This window comes from Pteronotus mesoamericanus, unplaced genomic scaffold, assembly GCF_021234165.1.
Source record: "Pteronotus mesoamericanus isolate MK-2021 breed Mesoamerican mustached bat unplaced genomic scaffold, CSHL_Meso_final contig_80, whole genome shotgun sequence".
In the NCBI taxonomy this organism is placed as follows: domain Eukaryota; kingdom Metazoa; phylum Chordata; class Mammalia; order Chiroptera; family Mormoopidae; genus Pteronotus; species Pteronotus mesoamericanus.
The window spans coordinates 791,899-809,044 of NW_026555261.1; the positions used below are offsets into that span (position 1 = coordinate 791,899).

Consider the following 17,146-nt stretch of genomic DNA (forward strand, 5'->3'; position numbering starts at 1 on the left):
CGTTTGCAACAGACACTCCCAGGGTGCTGGGGACATCTGAGCCCCCCTTTCCCCAGGGTTTCGGAGAGCACGGGTACCCAGGCGCAGAACGGAGTCGGAGAGGTACAGAGCGCACTCCTTCGAGCGTAGCTCACGGGGACCAGGCCCGGAACGGGGACCGCCAGGCAGACCTCAGTGTCCAGTCCTGCGGGTGACGGCGCAGCTGGGCCAGACGATGTTTAACACACAAACACACACCCTCTCCTCGGCGAGAGAGTCCACATCTGGTACCCAGGAGCTGGAGAAAGGCAATTTGCATCCGCGATGCTCGGTTTCACCAGGAAACTCCCAAGGTCCTTCCCTAGATGGAGAAAAGGGGCCTCGGTCCTGAGGGCTGAGCGGGGACGGGGGGGGGGGGGGGGGCGGGGCGGGGTAGTAATCAAGCCCAAGCCCAGCCTGGCTGCGTGAGCTCCTGTTCGGTTTCAGTCCCCCGGGGGGCGCCTACGCGCCAGAGCAGAGCCCAGGAACACCTGTTTCCAAATGAATCCCCAGCAGGCCCAGGAGATTAAGCAGATTAGGGAGGGAAGGGCCGCACCCCGCAGGTCACAGAGCTCCGGGGGCGGGACTTGGGCGCCGAGGGCTCGGGGGCAAGGTCCTGCGCGTCTCGTCGGAGCTCCGCCGCGGCCCAGATGGCGCAGAGCGGACGCGCCGCAGCCGCCGCAGCCAGGTGCGCGGGACCCCGGGACGCAGGCCTCGCTGGGGCCTGGGGCTGGGGGCGCGGGGTGAAGGGGAGGGGAGTCCGTGATGAGCCGGGGGGGTCCCCGGGAAAAACAGCTGCGCTGTGCCTGGAAGTCACCGAGACGCCGCCTGAAAGAGCCGGGACGGCGACGAAATCCCGCTCCACGGGGTTGGGAGGGAAAGGAAAAGCGAAGAAAGGCCGGGCTGGGCCCGCCCCTACTCTCTAAGACACGCCCCCGCGACCCCTCCTGGCGTCCCCCGAGTGCGGCCTGACCTCCCTCCAACACTCGCTCCCCCGACCCGGCCCGCGCTCCCCAACCCCCAACGCTAAAGCGCACCCGGTCCCCCTGTCCCCAGCCCACAAGACTCCCCAAGGCGCCCGACTCTCCGGCCACGCCCCGTCCCGAGCCCGCCCCAGTCCGGGTCCCCGCGGAATACGGCTGTCACTCCGCGAACCTCCGAACGGCTCTCGCACCCCGGCGCAATCGTGGGGTGCGCACAGCACCGGGGCACTTGAAGTGCTCGGGACCCGAGGACACGCTGGATCCTAGAGCCCAGATCCGGGCCGGGCCACACCGTCGCCATGTCCCTCCGGGTTACAGGGCGGGGAGAGCCCGGGATCCGCCCCGTGCGCTCCAAGTCCCTTTGCGCGAGGTCGCCGGTGCACTTCGGACGCGCGCGGTCAACAGGCCTTTCAAACCCGCGCGGTAACTCTGTAGTGCGGCCAGCGGTGCTGAATCTCCGGGCCTGTCTGGGGCGCTTTTAATCTCACACTTTCCACGTTAATATGTAAATATCCCTCCGCCCGGACGCTGCCGGGCCGCCGGCAGCATGGCGCGGCCGGAACTCGGAGGGCACCGCGCCTCTCCGCCCGGGCAAAGGGAGGCGCCAGCCCGCCCACCCCGCCATAGACTGCGCTTTACACAGTGGCGGGAAGGAGGGGCCTCCATTCAAAAACCAGCCCGCGGGCTTGAAAGGGTGCCCTTTCCTTCCAAACTATAGACGCCGGTGCCTGTCTTTTCCACTCCTCTCCATGGACCGTTGGCCGCTTCTAGTCACCGTCTGTTTGCTTCTGAGGACTGGCGGCTTCCAGGCAGCCGATACCTTTAAACCAAATATCCTACTGATCATGGCGGACGACCTGGGCATCGGGGATCTCGGTTGCTATGGGAACCACACGCTGAGGTACCTGGCGCTGGTGGTGGCTGGGGCTGATGACGCTTTTAAAATCAGCCTGTAGAAAGTAAGAAATTCCTGGCGGTATCAGATCCCAACACCGAAAAAGTTGTTTTTCCAGAGGAAAATAGTACACCTTTGCAACTACATGGAACTAGGATGGGTGGGTGGGTGTTTCCTTTGGCTGCCTTAACAACTGACCATGCAGGGAGCGCATTAAAACCGCAGACCTTCCTCCTGTCTGGGTCCTGGAGACCAGGCGTCTGAGGTCCAGCCGTCCCTGGGCAGCGCTCCCTCCGCAGGCTCCAGGGAGGGGCCTTCCCGCCCCTTCCAGCTCCAGGCCCCACCCGCTCCGCGTTCCTGGGCAGTGGCCGCGTCCCTCCCGTCTCTGCCTCCGTCTCCCCGGGGCTTCCCCTCGGGGTCTGCGTCCCCCCTTCTGTGTCTTCTCAGGACACTGTCCTTGGACGCAGGGCCCCCGTGACCCAGGACGACCTCCTCTCAGGTCCTTCCCTTCATCCCGTCCCTCCGGAAAGGCCCCGTTTGCAGACACGGTCCCTCGCACGTGGCTTGGAATGCCGGGGACCTGCGGCGGCCAGGTGGCCGTCCCCTCCCTGAAAGTGACAAGGCTGTGGTTTGCTCAGGACGCCCAACATCGACCGGCTTGCGGAGGAAGGTGTGAAGCTCACCCAGCACCTGGCGGCCGCCCCGCTCTGCACCCCAAGCAGAGCTGCCTTCCTGACCGGGAGACACTCGTTCAGATCAGGTGGGTGTGGCGGGGGGCGGGGGCGGGGCGGTGGGGGCTGGGGGGAGCAACCAAAGAAAAGGCACATCCATGTCCACTCACGTCTTGTTTTTATTTTCTATTTTTAAGATTGTATTTATTTAGAGAGAGGGAAGGGAGAAAGGGAGGGAAGGAAACATCAGTGTGAAACAGAAACATCGATCAGTGGCCTCCCGTAGGCGCCCTCACGAGGGATCGAACCCACAACCTTCTGCTTTGCAGGACGGCACCCAATCCACTGAGCCACACCGGCCAGGGCTCATTTATCGTTTTTAATAATCGGGTAGCAATCCCTGAGATACAAGGAAAATGGTAAAAACATAACCTGCCATGTATTGTCTGGTAATTCCTGCGTTTTTTATGGAGTCACGAAAGAAGTTATGATAACTGGGAACTCCAAAGGCTGAAACTCTCGTGGTAGATGACTGGGATGTTGTCGTTCGTTAAATAGTTGCATCAAGTCCTGGCCGGGCGCCTCAGCTGGTCGGAGTGGTTTCCCATCCGCCCCAAGGTGGATGGATGGATCGATGGGTGGATGGATGGATGGACACATAGATGATAGATGGATAGATAGATATATAGATGATGGATGGATGGATCGATAAATAGGTGCTAAATGGGTGGACAGATAAATAGATACATGACGCATGGATGGATGGATACATAGATAAATAGATGACAGATAGGTGGATATATAGATCAATTGATGCTAGATGAGCAGATATATAGATAAATAGATGCTAGATGGGTGGGTAAATAGATAGATGTTAGATGGATGGATAACTTGATGGATGGATAGATACAGGATGGATAGATGCATGGATGGATACATAGATAAATAGGGGATGGATGGATGGGTAGGTAGATAACGGATGGATAGATGGATGATGGATAGATAAATGGATGGATAGATAAATAGATATATGATGGATGGATACAGAGATAAATAGATGGTAGATGGAGAGATAGATAGATGGTAGATGGATGGATAGATAGGTGGATAGTTAGATAAATACGATAGATGGTGGATGGATGGATGGATAGACGGATGAACGGGCTCACATGAAGACTCGGGGTCCCTCAGGCTCAGCACTCCTGGCTTTTGGGGCTGGTGTGTTCTCTCTGGTGGGTGTGCCCTGTGCCCTACAGGGGGTCTCCACCCGCAAGATGCTGTTAGGACCCCCTCTGCGAGCCATGACACCCACAAGCAACCCCAGGCCCTGCAGAGTGTGCCCTGAGGGGTGAGCGCACCCACCCCCTACAGAGAGCACCCACAGCCGCCGACAGAACCGGAACGCCTCCTCTCGCTCTGCTTCGCAGGTATGGACGCCAGCAACGGGTACCGGGCCCTTCAGTGGAACGGGGGCTCGGGCGGGCTTCCCGAGAACGAAACCACGTTTGCGACAGTCCTGCAGCAGGAAGGTTATGCCACGGGCCTCATAGGTATGCGGGGTCCCCTAGAAGGGCCGTGATTGCAAGAACCCCCCTTCTCATGGGGGAAAAGGTCACGTGTCAGAACCAAAATTTGGTGCCGGTCTGTCCAGGTTCTCTTGGGTTGTTTCCAGTGTTGGAATTTTTCACAGACAAGAAATTTTGCTTCCCAGTCTTAGTAGATTGGCCTCTTTTTCTCCGTGGACGTACCAATCTTGTTGCCTCCTGGTTTTCCCTTCCACGTCTGTCCTCCTTTTTCTGTTTCTGATTCCTATCACGCCCCTCTTGCGTGCCACCTGGAGCTGCTTCCCCTGCTTTGCTGTCATCGGCACGTACAGGTTGCCCGGACGGGGAGCTTCGTTTCGGACACAGGACCTGAGGCGTGGGGTTTTTGTTGTTGAACGTTCTGCTTCTGCCTTCAGGAAAATGGCACCAGGGTGTGAACTGCGCGTCCCGCGAGGACCACTGCCACCACCCGCTCCGCCACGGATTCGGCTATTTCTACGGCATGCCCTTCACGCTGGTCAACGACTGCCAGCCGGGCCGGCCGCCCCAGGTGGACGCAGCGCTGAGAGCCAGGCTCTGGCGTTACACCCAGTGGGTGTCCTGGGCCATCCTCACAGTGGCCGCCAGCAGGGCCTGCGGGTGGACCTCCGTGTCCTGGAGAGCCGTCGCGGGCGCGGCCAGCCTCCTCCTCCTCTTCTTCGCCTCCTGGTACGCCAGCTTCGGCTTCGTGCGGCGCTGGAACTGTCTGCTCATGAGGGACCACGACGTCACCGAGCAGCCCATGGTTTTGGAAAGGACCACCCACCTTCTGCGGAAGGAAGCGGTTTCGTTCGTCGAAAGGTGAAGGGACCGCCGTGTTGTTTTCTTTGTAATTTATTTTGCAGTGACAGGTCATGTGCGATGTTCATTTCAGGGGGACAGCGCAGGGGTTAGGCTTCTCTGTCACACACAAAGGGCTCCCCTGATGTGTGCGGGGCCCACTTGGCACTGTACCAAGCTATCACGCTATTGCGGACCGGAGGCCCTGCCCTGCAGTGTACATCCCGTGACTCTCCCGTAACGACCAGTCTGTATTTCTCAATCTCTTCACCTTTTCCACCCAGTCCCCCAAACCCCTCCCTTCTGGCACCTGTCACTCTCTTCTCTGTGTCTTTGAGTCTCGTTGTGTGCGTTTCATGCTGTTGTTTTTTAGCCTCCCCGTATACGTGACATCGTATGGTATTTGTGTTTCTCTGACTTATTTCACTGAGCTTAATACCCTCTAGGTCGAGCCGTAGTGTCACAGATGGTAAGAACGCGTTCTTTTTCGTGGCCAAGGAACATTCCATTGCACGTATGTACAACCGTGTCTTTATCCCCTCGTCTACCGATGGGCACTTGCGTTGTTTCCCTGTGTGGGCGGCTGTAAGTCATGCGGCAGTGAATACACAGTTGCCCGTATCTTTTCGAATGAGTGTTTCGGTTTCTCCAGATCAACACCCAAAGGGAGAATGGCCAGGCCGTAGGGCAGTTCCCTTTTTAATGCTGGAGGCGACGCCGTACTGTTTTCCACCGCGGCTGCTCCCGTCTGCACTCCCGCCCGCCGGCCCGAGGACCGCCTCCCTCCACGTCCTCGCCAGCGCGTGTTGTTTGCCGAGGGATTGGGGGCGGCCATCGTGACGGGCGTGCGGCGATGGCTCGTGGTGGTTTCAATGTGCCTCTCTCCGACGGTCAATGACATTGAGTGTCCTTTCTTGTGTCTGCTCCCGCCCGAAATCAGCACATTGCCAGGAAAAGATGAGTTCGCACAGCGCCCGCATCTCTTTATCCTTTATCCGCCCGCCATATCCGCAGACGCGTTGGAGGAACGCGACCGTTTCTGTGGATTGGCTGCCAAAACTCCAGTCTGTGCTTTGGCGTCATGGATCCAAGAGCACTGAAACAGAGGCCGTTCTACTGAAAGGGTGTTTTTCTCCTTCCAGAAATAAACACAGGCCATTCCTCCTCTTTGTCTCCTTGCTGCATGTACACGTTCCCCTCATCACCACGAGAGAGTTTCTTGGAAGGAGTCAACATGGCTTATACGGCGACAACGTGGAAGAGATGGACTGGCTCGTCGGTAAGTCCGGGCGCAAGCGGACTCACGCTTCGCCTCACCGTTAAAAGAAGGCTGACACGTTGGCCCTTTGCCTCTGAATCAGGTTGCAATAGAATGAGGGAAAAGAAAGAATAGCGAGACGATTCTTCCATATCGTCATTCATGTGCCGCTTTGCTGTTTTGCATTTCTTGGCCTGCGTTTGTGTCAAAACCATCCTTCCACAAAGGCTATTATTGAAAGCCATCCTAAGAGATTATGGAACGTGTCACATCGTGCTGTCTTTCAGGACAAGGGGCCCAGATCCCTTTCCTTCTCTGGCCTCAGGCAACCCATGAGGTTGTAGACTCTTAGACATTTGGAGACGTTAACATCATTCCAATAGATGACACTGCGAACCTCAAAGTGAAAGGCTTTTGGAGAGGCAACAGTGCTTATGTGAGGTCAATAGGCACAGATCCTCGGAAGCGCCGACGCAGGCAGGAGCCCGCACAGGGTCCCGATGAGGAGACAAAGGGAGGGCACTTACGAGAACGGGGAGGGGACCGCGACACCCACCGTGGGAAGGTGTGGCTATGGTGCAGGTACTATGACATCATGACACTGATTCTAAACAACGCATTTCATGTTCAGTCCCGGGTTCCCCCGTCCCGTCGTCCCCACGCCTGCGTTCCTGTCCTCTCTGCAGACGGCTCTCTGGGACACAAGGCGGCTTTAGGCCCCGGGCAGAGGGGACTCTGTCCTGGTTTAACTCTCACAGTTTGGGCGCGTCCGACATGCAACACAGTTCCCCTGAGTCAGGAGCTCTGGCCCCATTTCAAAGGTGCTTCCTCTATATTATTCTTCATAACGCATGTCTTAAGACAAGCACCGTGAGACCTTGGGCCAAGTAAAGAGACACACAGCCCCAGCAGAGGAGACAGGGTTCCAGGATGTCTGATCAGCCTGCATTTTCAGCGCTGCAAACTTCCTGGTGGTTGATAACCTGGACTTTCCATGATTTCAAAGCACATCAGGTCATGCATGGAAGCAGGCGTGTAGTTTGCAGACAGCTCTGCCCTGAGGCGTCTTGGCCTCCGAATGCTGACAGCCACCGAAGCTCAGAGTCCTGGCTGCGTCCTGTGTGGACAGGGACCTCCGATTCCACTGTTTCTCAGCAGGTGCCCACCTCCATACACTTACAGACACACAACCGGTGGCACATTCAAAACATGCCCTTGGCAACCTGTGGGCTCACTGTGTTTATTGGGTTTTCTGAATTGTGGATCTCTTTGTACGCAAGACCTGAGCCTTACTGCATCCAAACAATGAGAGGCATGTTCACACGTCACGATCACGTTTCTGACTGTGGTCTTCTGGGGGACTGCCGTCACTTTGGCTGACTTCCGAGCCAGCGGTGACTTTTACCAAAACGGGGACCTGTGTTCAGCTCACTGGTGCTGCCTTATTTACTCTTTCCTGAAACGTCCTGTTTTTCGTACAGGTCAGATTCTCAATGCCGTTGACAAAAATGGTTTGAAAAACAAGACGTTGACGTACTTTACCTCTGACCATGGAGGACATTTGGAGGCCAGGGACGAAGAGCTTGGTCAGCTGGGGGGATGGAACGGCATTTACAGAGGTAAGACCGACGGACATCAGGCTTCACAGCACAGATACGCGGCCAGCACACTCAGTCCCAACAGTGACGTCTGGAGGTGACATTGGAGCCAGAAAGAGTACATTCAAGGGGTAGTTTCTGAGCATCTGCTCGGGACCATGTTCTTCTGCCTCAAAGCAACAGGGAGACATAAAGCCACAGGCTCTTCCCTTAAAGGGTTTCCATTTTTATGGAAGAGACAGATGTACAAGTAAAGAATTAAAATAAAATGAAAATATATCTCCTTCTAAATGAAAGGCGGCATTTCACCTATAACCCGTCTAACCCCCGCGGTGGGTGTGCTTTTACTTCAATAGATCCTGTCAGATTGAGGATGTCCTACTTGTACCTTGGCACATTGACATTTTTTAAAAACTCTGATACAGTCCCTCACGTTATTTAGGGATTGAAACTTGATGACGTGTTCTCCTTGCGAAAGTGCTTTTGGCATCTCCGCAATCAGGACGGGCGTTGCTTTTGAACTCATTTAAACAGCGGCAAAAAATGGGCTCTCCCGACAGGCACGCGCAGCTAAGGTTGGACGAGGTGACGTTCTGCTTTGCTGATGTCAGCTCTCAGGCTGGAAACACGGCCTATTTCCTGCCACGCCTTGTTTATATCGGCACGCCTTTCGGGGGTGATCGAGCTGTTTAGCTTCACCTGGGCACGGAGGTCCTGTCCGGTGTCCCTAAGCACCAGGACACTGGGATGTGCTTTATGGAGATGAGCTCCGTTCACACACGGTTACAGGGCTGGTGGCTGTGAGTTCAGCGTTGACAAACGGGCCATACCCAGCCAGTCAGGTGTCTTTAAACAGAAACACCATAAAGCAAAGCTTTAACTGCTGGGCTGATGTGCATATGGTGACCACGGGCTCTCAGGAACCTTTCCCCATCTTGTCCTGAACACCAAGAGCCTAGTAATTTAGACTTCAGTGTTGGTGGTGACTTTCTAGAATATATGTACTGGGAATAATACGGATGGACTATGGTGGGACCTGTAACATCTTGGGACGTTCCCATGTGCCCAGGTGGTTGTGGTAGGCAGAATTCTGATGGTGGTCCCTCCAACACAGCCGTCCCTGTGCCCATCACCAGATACCAATGCCAAGGTCACATCCTGCAACACAGCACAGGTGACCATTACACACGGCGATTATCTGAGTTGGTGGGCCTGGCCTAATCACATCCATCCAACCATCTTTCCATCCGTCTACTCATCCACCCACCCATCCATCTATCCACCCATCCATCTATCCGTCACATCCATTGAACCATCCATCATCCATCCATCCCTCCATTATCCATCCATCCATCCATCCATCCATCTACCCACCTATGCATCCACCCACCCTGTTGGTCCTGTTTCCCCGGAGAATCCAAGAGAGTGAAAGAAGTCAGACAAACTTGAGACATAAGATCTTGACCAGCTGTTGATGCCTCAAAGATGGGGGTCACCAGAAAAGGCGAATTCTACCTCCGATGCTGTACCTCAGAGCCCAGACAGCGGACACCTTGATTTTAGACTTGTGGGTCCTAGAGCTGCACCCAGCGGACTTCCAACCCACAGCACTGACACCTAGTAGACGGCCGTTGTTTTAAGCTGCCGAGTTTGTAGTAACTTGTTAAGCCGTCGTACGAAACCAGCAATAGCGTTACCATAACAACAGCCAGATGGAAGCATTTATTGATCAAGATTCTGTCTAAAATTCTCCCCCCATAATGTGCTTGCTTTTATTTCTGCACCTGGAGTTCCTAGAGTGTGAGCATGGGGTGAATCGTTATCTGCATATTACGAAGAAATAGTCGTTGTGTAGTGCTTAACCATTATTTGTATTTCCTCAAGGGGTAGATGGGGCCCTCACCCACAAGCAGAGGTCCCTGGTGGGGTTCACCTTTCAAATGAAGGACCTGGGCAGCGAGGGTAAGAAAGCAGGGCGGTGGGTGTGCTGAGGAGTTCAGACAGGAGGAGAAAGTAGGTTCCCAGCGCCAATCCCTTCTCCATCCAGGAAAACAAGGAAGAAAAAAGATGAGGACAACGACCTTTGCATTTGTCTGACCTCCCAGGAGTGGTTCTGCAGGGACGCGCCCCGTGTCCTGTTGGTTGAGGGGATTTACCCCAACGCCCCGAATGTCAGGGGGGAGGGATGTGCACTCTACCTGCTGGGGCTGAGGCATCACAAGGTCCTGGAACAGTCACTGGGGCCGATTCTGGGGAATACAAGTTGCCCCGTGGGCAGCTGGGCACAGGGGTGTCTTTGTCCACGGACAGATGGACACGTGCGCATTGTTTTGTGTCCGGATTGGACAGGCCCCTGGAGAGTTCTAACGGTGTCGTTTACTTACAGGCGGCAAAGGCATGGCAGGCTGGGAGGGCGGCATCAGGGTCCCCGGGATCTTCCGGTGGCCCGGGGTGCTGCCCGCCGGCCGGGTGATCGCGGAGCCCACCAGCCTCATGGACGTGTTCCCCACCGTGGTCCAGCTGGCGGGCGGCGAGGTGCCCCGGGACAGGTACACGTGTGACGAGGCCCCCGCTCCCTAATTCCGGAGATCATTCACATTTAAGCGGGGAACCGGCAAGTGGAGCACACTAAAAAAATTGTCACGTCCTCCAACGTAGGGGACAGCGTAATGTAAAAGAACCAAACTCAGGAAAACACAAGATTAAATAAAATACTGGGTCAATGCTCCCCATTCTGCAGTTCTGGTAAAATTTTAGACCTCTGCTTCACCAGGGGGAGGCGAGTGAATCGTTAGCATGTGACCCATTGAGAGACATCACCGTGTCACGTCCTGAAATGCAGCTTTTTGTGCCCGCGTTGATGAAGCTATGAGAATATAACTTAAAAATGAGTTTTTGCCTTAGTATTTGGCAAAGAGTCATCGAATACAAAAGAAAACAATAGAACTCAGTATATGCTTTCTTAATCCTTACCCAAGAACATGGTTAGAGAGGAAGGGAGAGAGAGAGAAAGAGACAGAGACATGGATTGGTTGCCTCCCATGTGTGCCCAGACTGGGGACTGAACCCACAGCCTAGGTGTGTGCTCTGACCAGGAATTGAACCTGCAACCTTGGCAGCTGGAATTGCAGACAACTTTGTGTTAACATCCAAGGTCAAATGGGGGTGGGGGGTTGGGGGGGTGGGGTGTGTGTGTGTGTGTGTGTGTGTGCGCGCGCGTCTGTGTGTTCTCCTTACACAATACTGAGTAACAACCCTGAAACTTCATGACTTTGAGGGTTTGTTTTTTTTTTTAAGATTTTACTTATTTATTTTTAAAGAGAGGGGAGGAGAGGGAGAGAAACATTAACATGTGGTTGCCTCTCATGCGCCCTGCGCAGGGGACCTGGCCCGCAACCCAGTCCTGTGCCCCGACTGGGAATGAAACCCGCGACCCTCCGGTTCACAGGCTGGTACTCAGTCCACTGAGCCCCACCCGCCAGGGCATGACTTAGAGTCTTAATAAAACAGGATGTCTCTTGCTCAGCCACTTGCAGTCTGGCCACAGCTCAGGGAGACAGCTTGCATCTGCTCTGCTCGCTGTGACGTGCCGCCTCGGGGTTTGTTCCCAGGCGCAAAGCACAGTCCCGGTGGCCTTGGTCTGATTCCTTCCTCTTGCGTCTTCACCAAACCAGGGTGATCGACGGCCGCAGCCTGCTACCCCTGCTGCAAGGGGCGGTGGAGCACTCGGCGCACGAGTTCCTGTTTCACTACTGCGGGAAGTACCTGCACGCAGCGCGCTGGCACGACAAGGCTCGTGAGTGCACGCCGGCCCGCCCTGCGGGGCTGCTGTCCGGGGCGGCTCCCCAGGGAGGCGGGACCAAGAGGGCGGGTGGGTGCACAGCGGGAGCGATGGCGGGGTGGAGGGTGGGGAGGTGGATGGGTGGGTAGATGGGTGGGTGGATGAATGGATGGGTGGGTGGTGAATAGATGGATGGGGGGTGGGTGTATGGATTGGTGGGTGGGTAGGTGGGTAGATGGATAGACAGATACAGGTGAGAGAAAATTATATAGATCAATAAGTGATTGTCATATATACAGGAAGATGATAGATTAGATAGATAAATGTTAAGTAGCTAGGTACATAGGTGATAGATAAATAGACACATGATGGAAGAATGTAGAGAGATGAACAATGACAGGTGATACAAAGCTGACAGATAGGCAGATAGAGACGAGAGATGACAGAGGTGGAACATGATGGTGATACACAGATAGATAACTAGCTGATAAAAATTATATAGGTCAGAGATGACAGCTCTATGGAAACCAAGAGGATAGAGTAAATGCATGTTACCTATGTACAGAGAGGATATACAGACAATTCGATAACAGACAGATAGGTAGGTAGATGATAGAGGGTGAATAAACCATGGAAAATTACCTCCGTCAAAAGATGGCAGCTATACAGACACGATGATAATAGATTAGAGAGAGTAGATGACTGGGAGGGAGGTAGATGATTGATAGGTAAATCAGTGAATAGATACAAGGTAAGGATGGACGGACGGACAGATGGACAGGTGGGCGGACGGATGGATGGATGGAGAGAGAGACAGTGTAAAGAACCGACTCACCCGGCCGTGAGGGCTGGCAAGTGTGCCAAGCGCAGGGCCGGCCGCCAGCCCGTCGGGCGTGGGTGCCACTGGCCTGAGTCTGCCGGCCGGAAACGCCGGGGGGACGTCTCTGCCATGGCCCGGGAGGAGCGCGTCTTCCTCCCGGGGGGCCTCTGTGTCCCTTCGCGTAAGTTCTTCCGCTGATTGGATGAGGCCCACCCACGCCAGGGCGGGCAACCGGCCGTACGCCACGTCCACTGACGTCCACGCTGAAGTCATCTACCAAAAACCAAAACACCTTCACGGCGACGTCGGCACTCGGGTTGCCCTGCCCACGTGGGTGCCCCCGCCCCGCCGTGTCCACGTAGGACATCCCGTCACAGAGCAGAAATATTTTCTTAGCAGCCGAGGAGGGTCCCTCAGGATCTCCGAGAGGCGGCAGCTGGTGCCGCGGAGGCACTATGGCGGGGGCGCCTGGGATTGCGCTCCCCACCCTGAGCACTTTGGGAGGAGTCTCTGCTTCTCCGCGCCGTGAGCACAGCATACACACAGAGACACGCACGCACCATGTGACAGATCCATGTCCCTGCCCACGCGTCCCTTTGCTTGCTGCCCCTTCCTTTTCCACGTCACACAGAGGCGAGGATCGCGCCGCCGCGCTGGCACCTGGGCCGGGTGGCTGCTGCCGACACCCTGACCTCTGCCCATGTCCCTGTAGGGAGAAGACTGTGGAAGGTGCATTACATGACGCCGCAGTTCCACCCCGCGGGCGCGGGGGCCTGCTACGGCCGCGGCGTGTGCCCCTGCTCGGGCGACGGCGTGACCCAGCACAACCCACCTCTGCTCTTTGACCTCTCCAGCGACCCTGTGGAGGCGCGGCCCCTGTCCCCCGGCTCCGAGCCGCTGTTCCACGCGGTGGTGGCCAGGATTGGCCGGGCGGCACAGCGGCACCGGGAGACGCTGAGCCCGGTGCCCCTGCAGTTCTCGCTGGGCCACATCCTCTGGAAGCCGTGGCTGCAGCCGTGCTGCGGGACCTTCCCTTTCTGCTCCTGCCACGAGGACGGGGACCAGGGGACACAGGAGCTCCCGGGGTCCGGGGGGCTGCGCTCAGGATTGTAGCCCATGGCCCGGGCAGGCAGGACGAGGAGCAAGGAGAGGCCTCGGGCACTGCGCGTGGGAGCGCACACGGGGCGGCCCCTGCGGAGAACACGATGGAGGGTCCTCGAAAAATCAAACACGGATCTGCCTCTCGACCCAGGGGTGCCCCTTGTGGAAATAAATCCTCAGACGCCCCAAACGCCAATGCGAAAATATGCGCACCCTTTTGTTCACAGTGGCGTTATTTATAATCCACACGACATAAAAAAAAACACACACACACACACAAAAACAACCCTCAGGATGAATCAGTGGATAAAGAGGCTGCTATTTATATATTCTATGGGTGTAGAGTAGGATCCATAGAATAGGATTGGCCCATGAGAATCAAGGAATCTAAAGAGCACGATCAATGGCAGCATGAAAGAAGCATAAACAGTAAAACAAATACATGCAGCCTCTTTAAAACGGGGCCGGAGCTGCCTTCCACATGGGATGCGTGCGACCTGTGGATGTGAAACCAGGACAAAAGGGCGGGTGAGAAATAGCTGACGCCCACCACGGTGGACGTGGAAGGTGGGCCGGACGCTGACTTGACTTCCACCGTGAAATGGCCCCCTCCCCAAGGAGGTCAGCGCACGCCTGTCTTCTCACAGAGCCGCGACAGAACAAGAAAAAGGCTTTCTCCCTCGGGAGGAGAACTCTCGTGAGGGATTGACGCTCGGGGGGGCCTGGGAAACGCACCGCCCTCCGGTGCCGCCGCAGCATCCGCGGCACGGTGCGCCCTCAGGGCTCCTGCGTCCGGGGCTGCAAGCCCGCAAGTCTCCTCCCCTTTTCTCCAACCCTCGTCTCCCAGCCTCCACGGCCGCGAACCCCCATCCGACCTTTCTTCCTGTACGTTCTACGATCTTCGTCTTTTTCTTTAGGCTCCACGTATACCAGAAAGCGTATGGTATTTCTCTGTCTCTGACTTACCTCACCGAGCCCAACGCCCTCCAAGCCCCTCCATGTTGTCACCCGCGGGAAGAGCTCCTTTACGGCTAACGTGTCCATTGGGTCACGAGGACAGATTAGCCACATGTGTCTTCTTTATTCCTCCACCGGGGGTCAAAGAGACCTAAGTTATCGGTGGCTAGTCATGATCAGCAGCAACGCGACCTGATTCCCAGACTGAGGACGGTGACAACGGCCAGAGGCCCAGTGCAGGGTCTGTGCCAAACTCTGAGCTAAAGGCTCCATGCGTGACCTCCTGTTTCCTCTCACGACGTTGACAGATATTGAGTCAGTATCTCAGGGCCTTGTGCCAATTGAGCCATTAGTGTATGACAACACACACGCCCTCACACACACACTCCTGCTCTGGTTCAAGGACGGAGGAACGAAGGGGCCCTGGGCTTTGTTTTTCCTACGCAGCAGCCGCTCTCTCTCCTTGGGCGAACGGGGCCCAGCGCCAATTTGGGTCTTCCTGCCCCACAGGGCACAAGGTGGGGCGGGGGGCCCACGTGTGCCTTCCACAGCTAAGGACACCCAAGGGCGACCTAGGCGAGGCTCACCTGTGCTCTGACAGGGCTGTGGGCAGCGCTCTCTACCTGCTCCCGCAGATGGCTCTTGGTCTTGCCTCTTCCCCACTCTCTCTCTTTAACTTGCCGTTTATCTCAGCACGACGCTGCGTGCTCACCACACACCCATCATCCTGTGCAAGCAAGGCCGCGGCAACGCCGCCGCTGGCACCCACATCCTGAACGGAGAGAGGAGACACCTTTCATCAGAGGACAGAGCCCCAGCTGTTCCATCACAGCGTGGGAAATACCAAAGAGTCCCCTCCTGTTTCAGAGGTCAGCCTCGTGTCCAATTCTAGGAGCGCCTCCGGGGCTGCTGACAGACGGCGGGGCGGGAGGCAAGTGTTCTTCACCCAAGCAGAGACCCTCGATGGACGTGAATGGGCTTGTGTTCCTGGAGAGGCAACGTCACTCAGGCCATGGGCTGAATCGGGCCAGGGAGCAGCCATGAAGAAGGGGTTCCCAGAAAGAGTTCAGGGTAGACATACAGGTGGGGAGAGGACTGCTTGCCGGTTAGACGATTCTGAACGTCTCTAGAGAAATCAACTCTCGTGCAACCTTAGAAAGTTGGGAAATACGCGTATCTTTTCAACAAGTTCTGTTCTCGTTGAATTTCAATTTATTTTAAACGGTTTTCCAGTGACCGTGTACAGTATGAGTTTGCATTAGTTTCAGGGGTACAGCATAGTGTTCAGACAATCACATACTTTACAAAGTGCTCCTCCCCCCCCAATATTTCCAGCACCCACCTGGCACCAAACATACTTATAACACTGTTGTGGACTATAGTCCCTGTAGTGGACTTGATTAAGCAATTCCACTTCTGGATGGATATCTGAACAAACCCAAACAATATGGTGAAAGAGTAGGTGCGCCCCTATGTTCACTGCAGCGTTATTTACAATGGCTAAGATTTGGCAGCAGCTCAAGGGCCCATCCACAGAGGCATGGATAAAAAAGCCAGGGTGCATGTACACAATGGACTAGTACTCAGGCAGAAAGAAGGAAATCTTACCATGTGCAACAGCATGGATGGACCGAGAGGGTATTATGCTCAGTGAAATAAGCCAGCCAGAGAGACAAATACCATGCGATTTCACTTACATGTGGGATCTAAAGAACAAAATAAATGAGCAAACAAAAGAGAAAATAAATGTATCAAATGCAGCATTTCCAAGGTCGCGGTGCTAAAAGACCGGCAAAGGTACACAGAGGCACTAGGTGACTCCCCGCGTGGGGTTCTCTCTATTGTTTCTGCGGAACATTTGACTATTGTTTCCCTTCCTCATTCTCTGCTCATTATTTTGGTTACTAACGGGAGTGATCTTGCAATACCACTACTCTTTTTTTTTTTTTTTTTTTTGCTACTAAACTCAAAAGAAAATGTGTCTTATCTGCAAAATATGTTTCACACACTGGGTATTATTGGAGCTGCACCACCGTGTTTCAATAGCTGTTTTTTGTGCCAAGAAATGTAGCCCAACGTTGTCTCTTAGGAGAGTGGAGTTGGTATAGAAGCCATCCAGTTTTTAGACAACCCAACACTGTTCTGATGTGAACGCTCAAGAACAGCGCTCTGTGAGACCCAAAAGGATCATGGGTCCGTTTTGTATAGTGGAGGACTGGGAGCCAAAAGCAACACATCCTGCCTCACTGTCTTTGCAATTCCACGCACAAACTCATCAGCACCAAGACTGTCTCTGGGCATTACATACGAGGAAATCGCGTCTGCAGGATTTGCCCACGGCAGTTAGACCAAGAAAAGCATCCTTCGTTCCTGTAAAACTACACATCACACATCTTAACCCATCCGGCCAGGTCCACATACCTGGAAAGGCTTTTCCTCCCCACGCGGCTGCTTTCTGCCCCAAGCATTAAATATTTCTAGAACAAGAAGATGTTTTATAAAGTCCTTTCCATGGACCAAAGCGTTAGGCGTAGTAGCGGTTGGACCACATCTCTCAGAGACTGAACTTGTATTAATTCCACGGTGCCGACATGTTGCAGTAGATTCTGGCATTGGAGGGATTCAGAACACTGCCAGGCCTCTTATATGCATGTTATTCAGAGGTCATGGACATGTCCTTGAACTTCCTGTGCCCTATTTT

At 55.0% G+C, this 17,146-nt stretch overlaps 1 protein-coding gene across 1 annotated transcript; it reads left to right on the forward strand.

Annotated features, from left to right (window-relative positions):
* Nucleotides 1-617: 617 nt before the first annotated feature.
* LOC129079770 (arylsulfatase D-like) lies at nucleotides 618-13,741 on the forward strand. The gene is made up of 10 exons (XM_054585038.1): nucleotides 618-706; nucleotides 1,720-1,902; nucleotides 2,535-2,656; nucleotides 3,995-4,117; nucleotides 4,528-4,951; nucleotides 6,073-6,209; nucleotides 7,670-7,807; nucleotides 10,173-10,335; nucleotides 11,461-11,582; nucleotides 13,100-13,741. Exons 1-10 carry the CDS (start codon nucleotides 669-671, stop codon nucleotides 13,498-13,500), a joined length of 1,851 nt encoding a protein of 616 aa, XP_054441013.1. The 5' UTR covers nucleotides 618-668; the 3' UTR covers nucleotides 13,501-13,741.
* Nucleotides 13,742-17,146: the final 3,405 nt, after the last annotated feature.

What these genes read in the sequence shown, in the direction of transcription:
- LOC129079770 (XM_054585038.1), top strand. Translation starts at nt 669, where the DNA reads ATGGCGCAGAGCGGACGCGCCGCAGCCGCCGCAGCCAG. An exon ending in TATGGGAACCACACGCTGAG is followed by an intron (nt 1,903 to 2,534) that starts GTACCTGGCGCT and finishes TGGTTTGCTCAG; the next exon opens with GACGCCCAACATCGACCGGC. An exon ending in ATGGAACGGCATTTACAGAG is followed by an intron (nt 7,808 to 10,172) that starts GTAAGACCGACG and finishes GTTTACTTACAG; the next exon opens with GCGGCAAAGGCATGGCAGGC.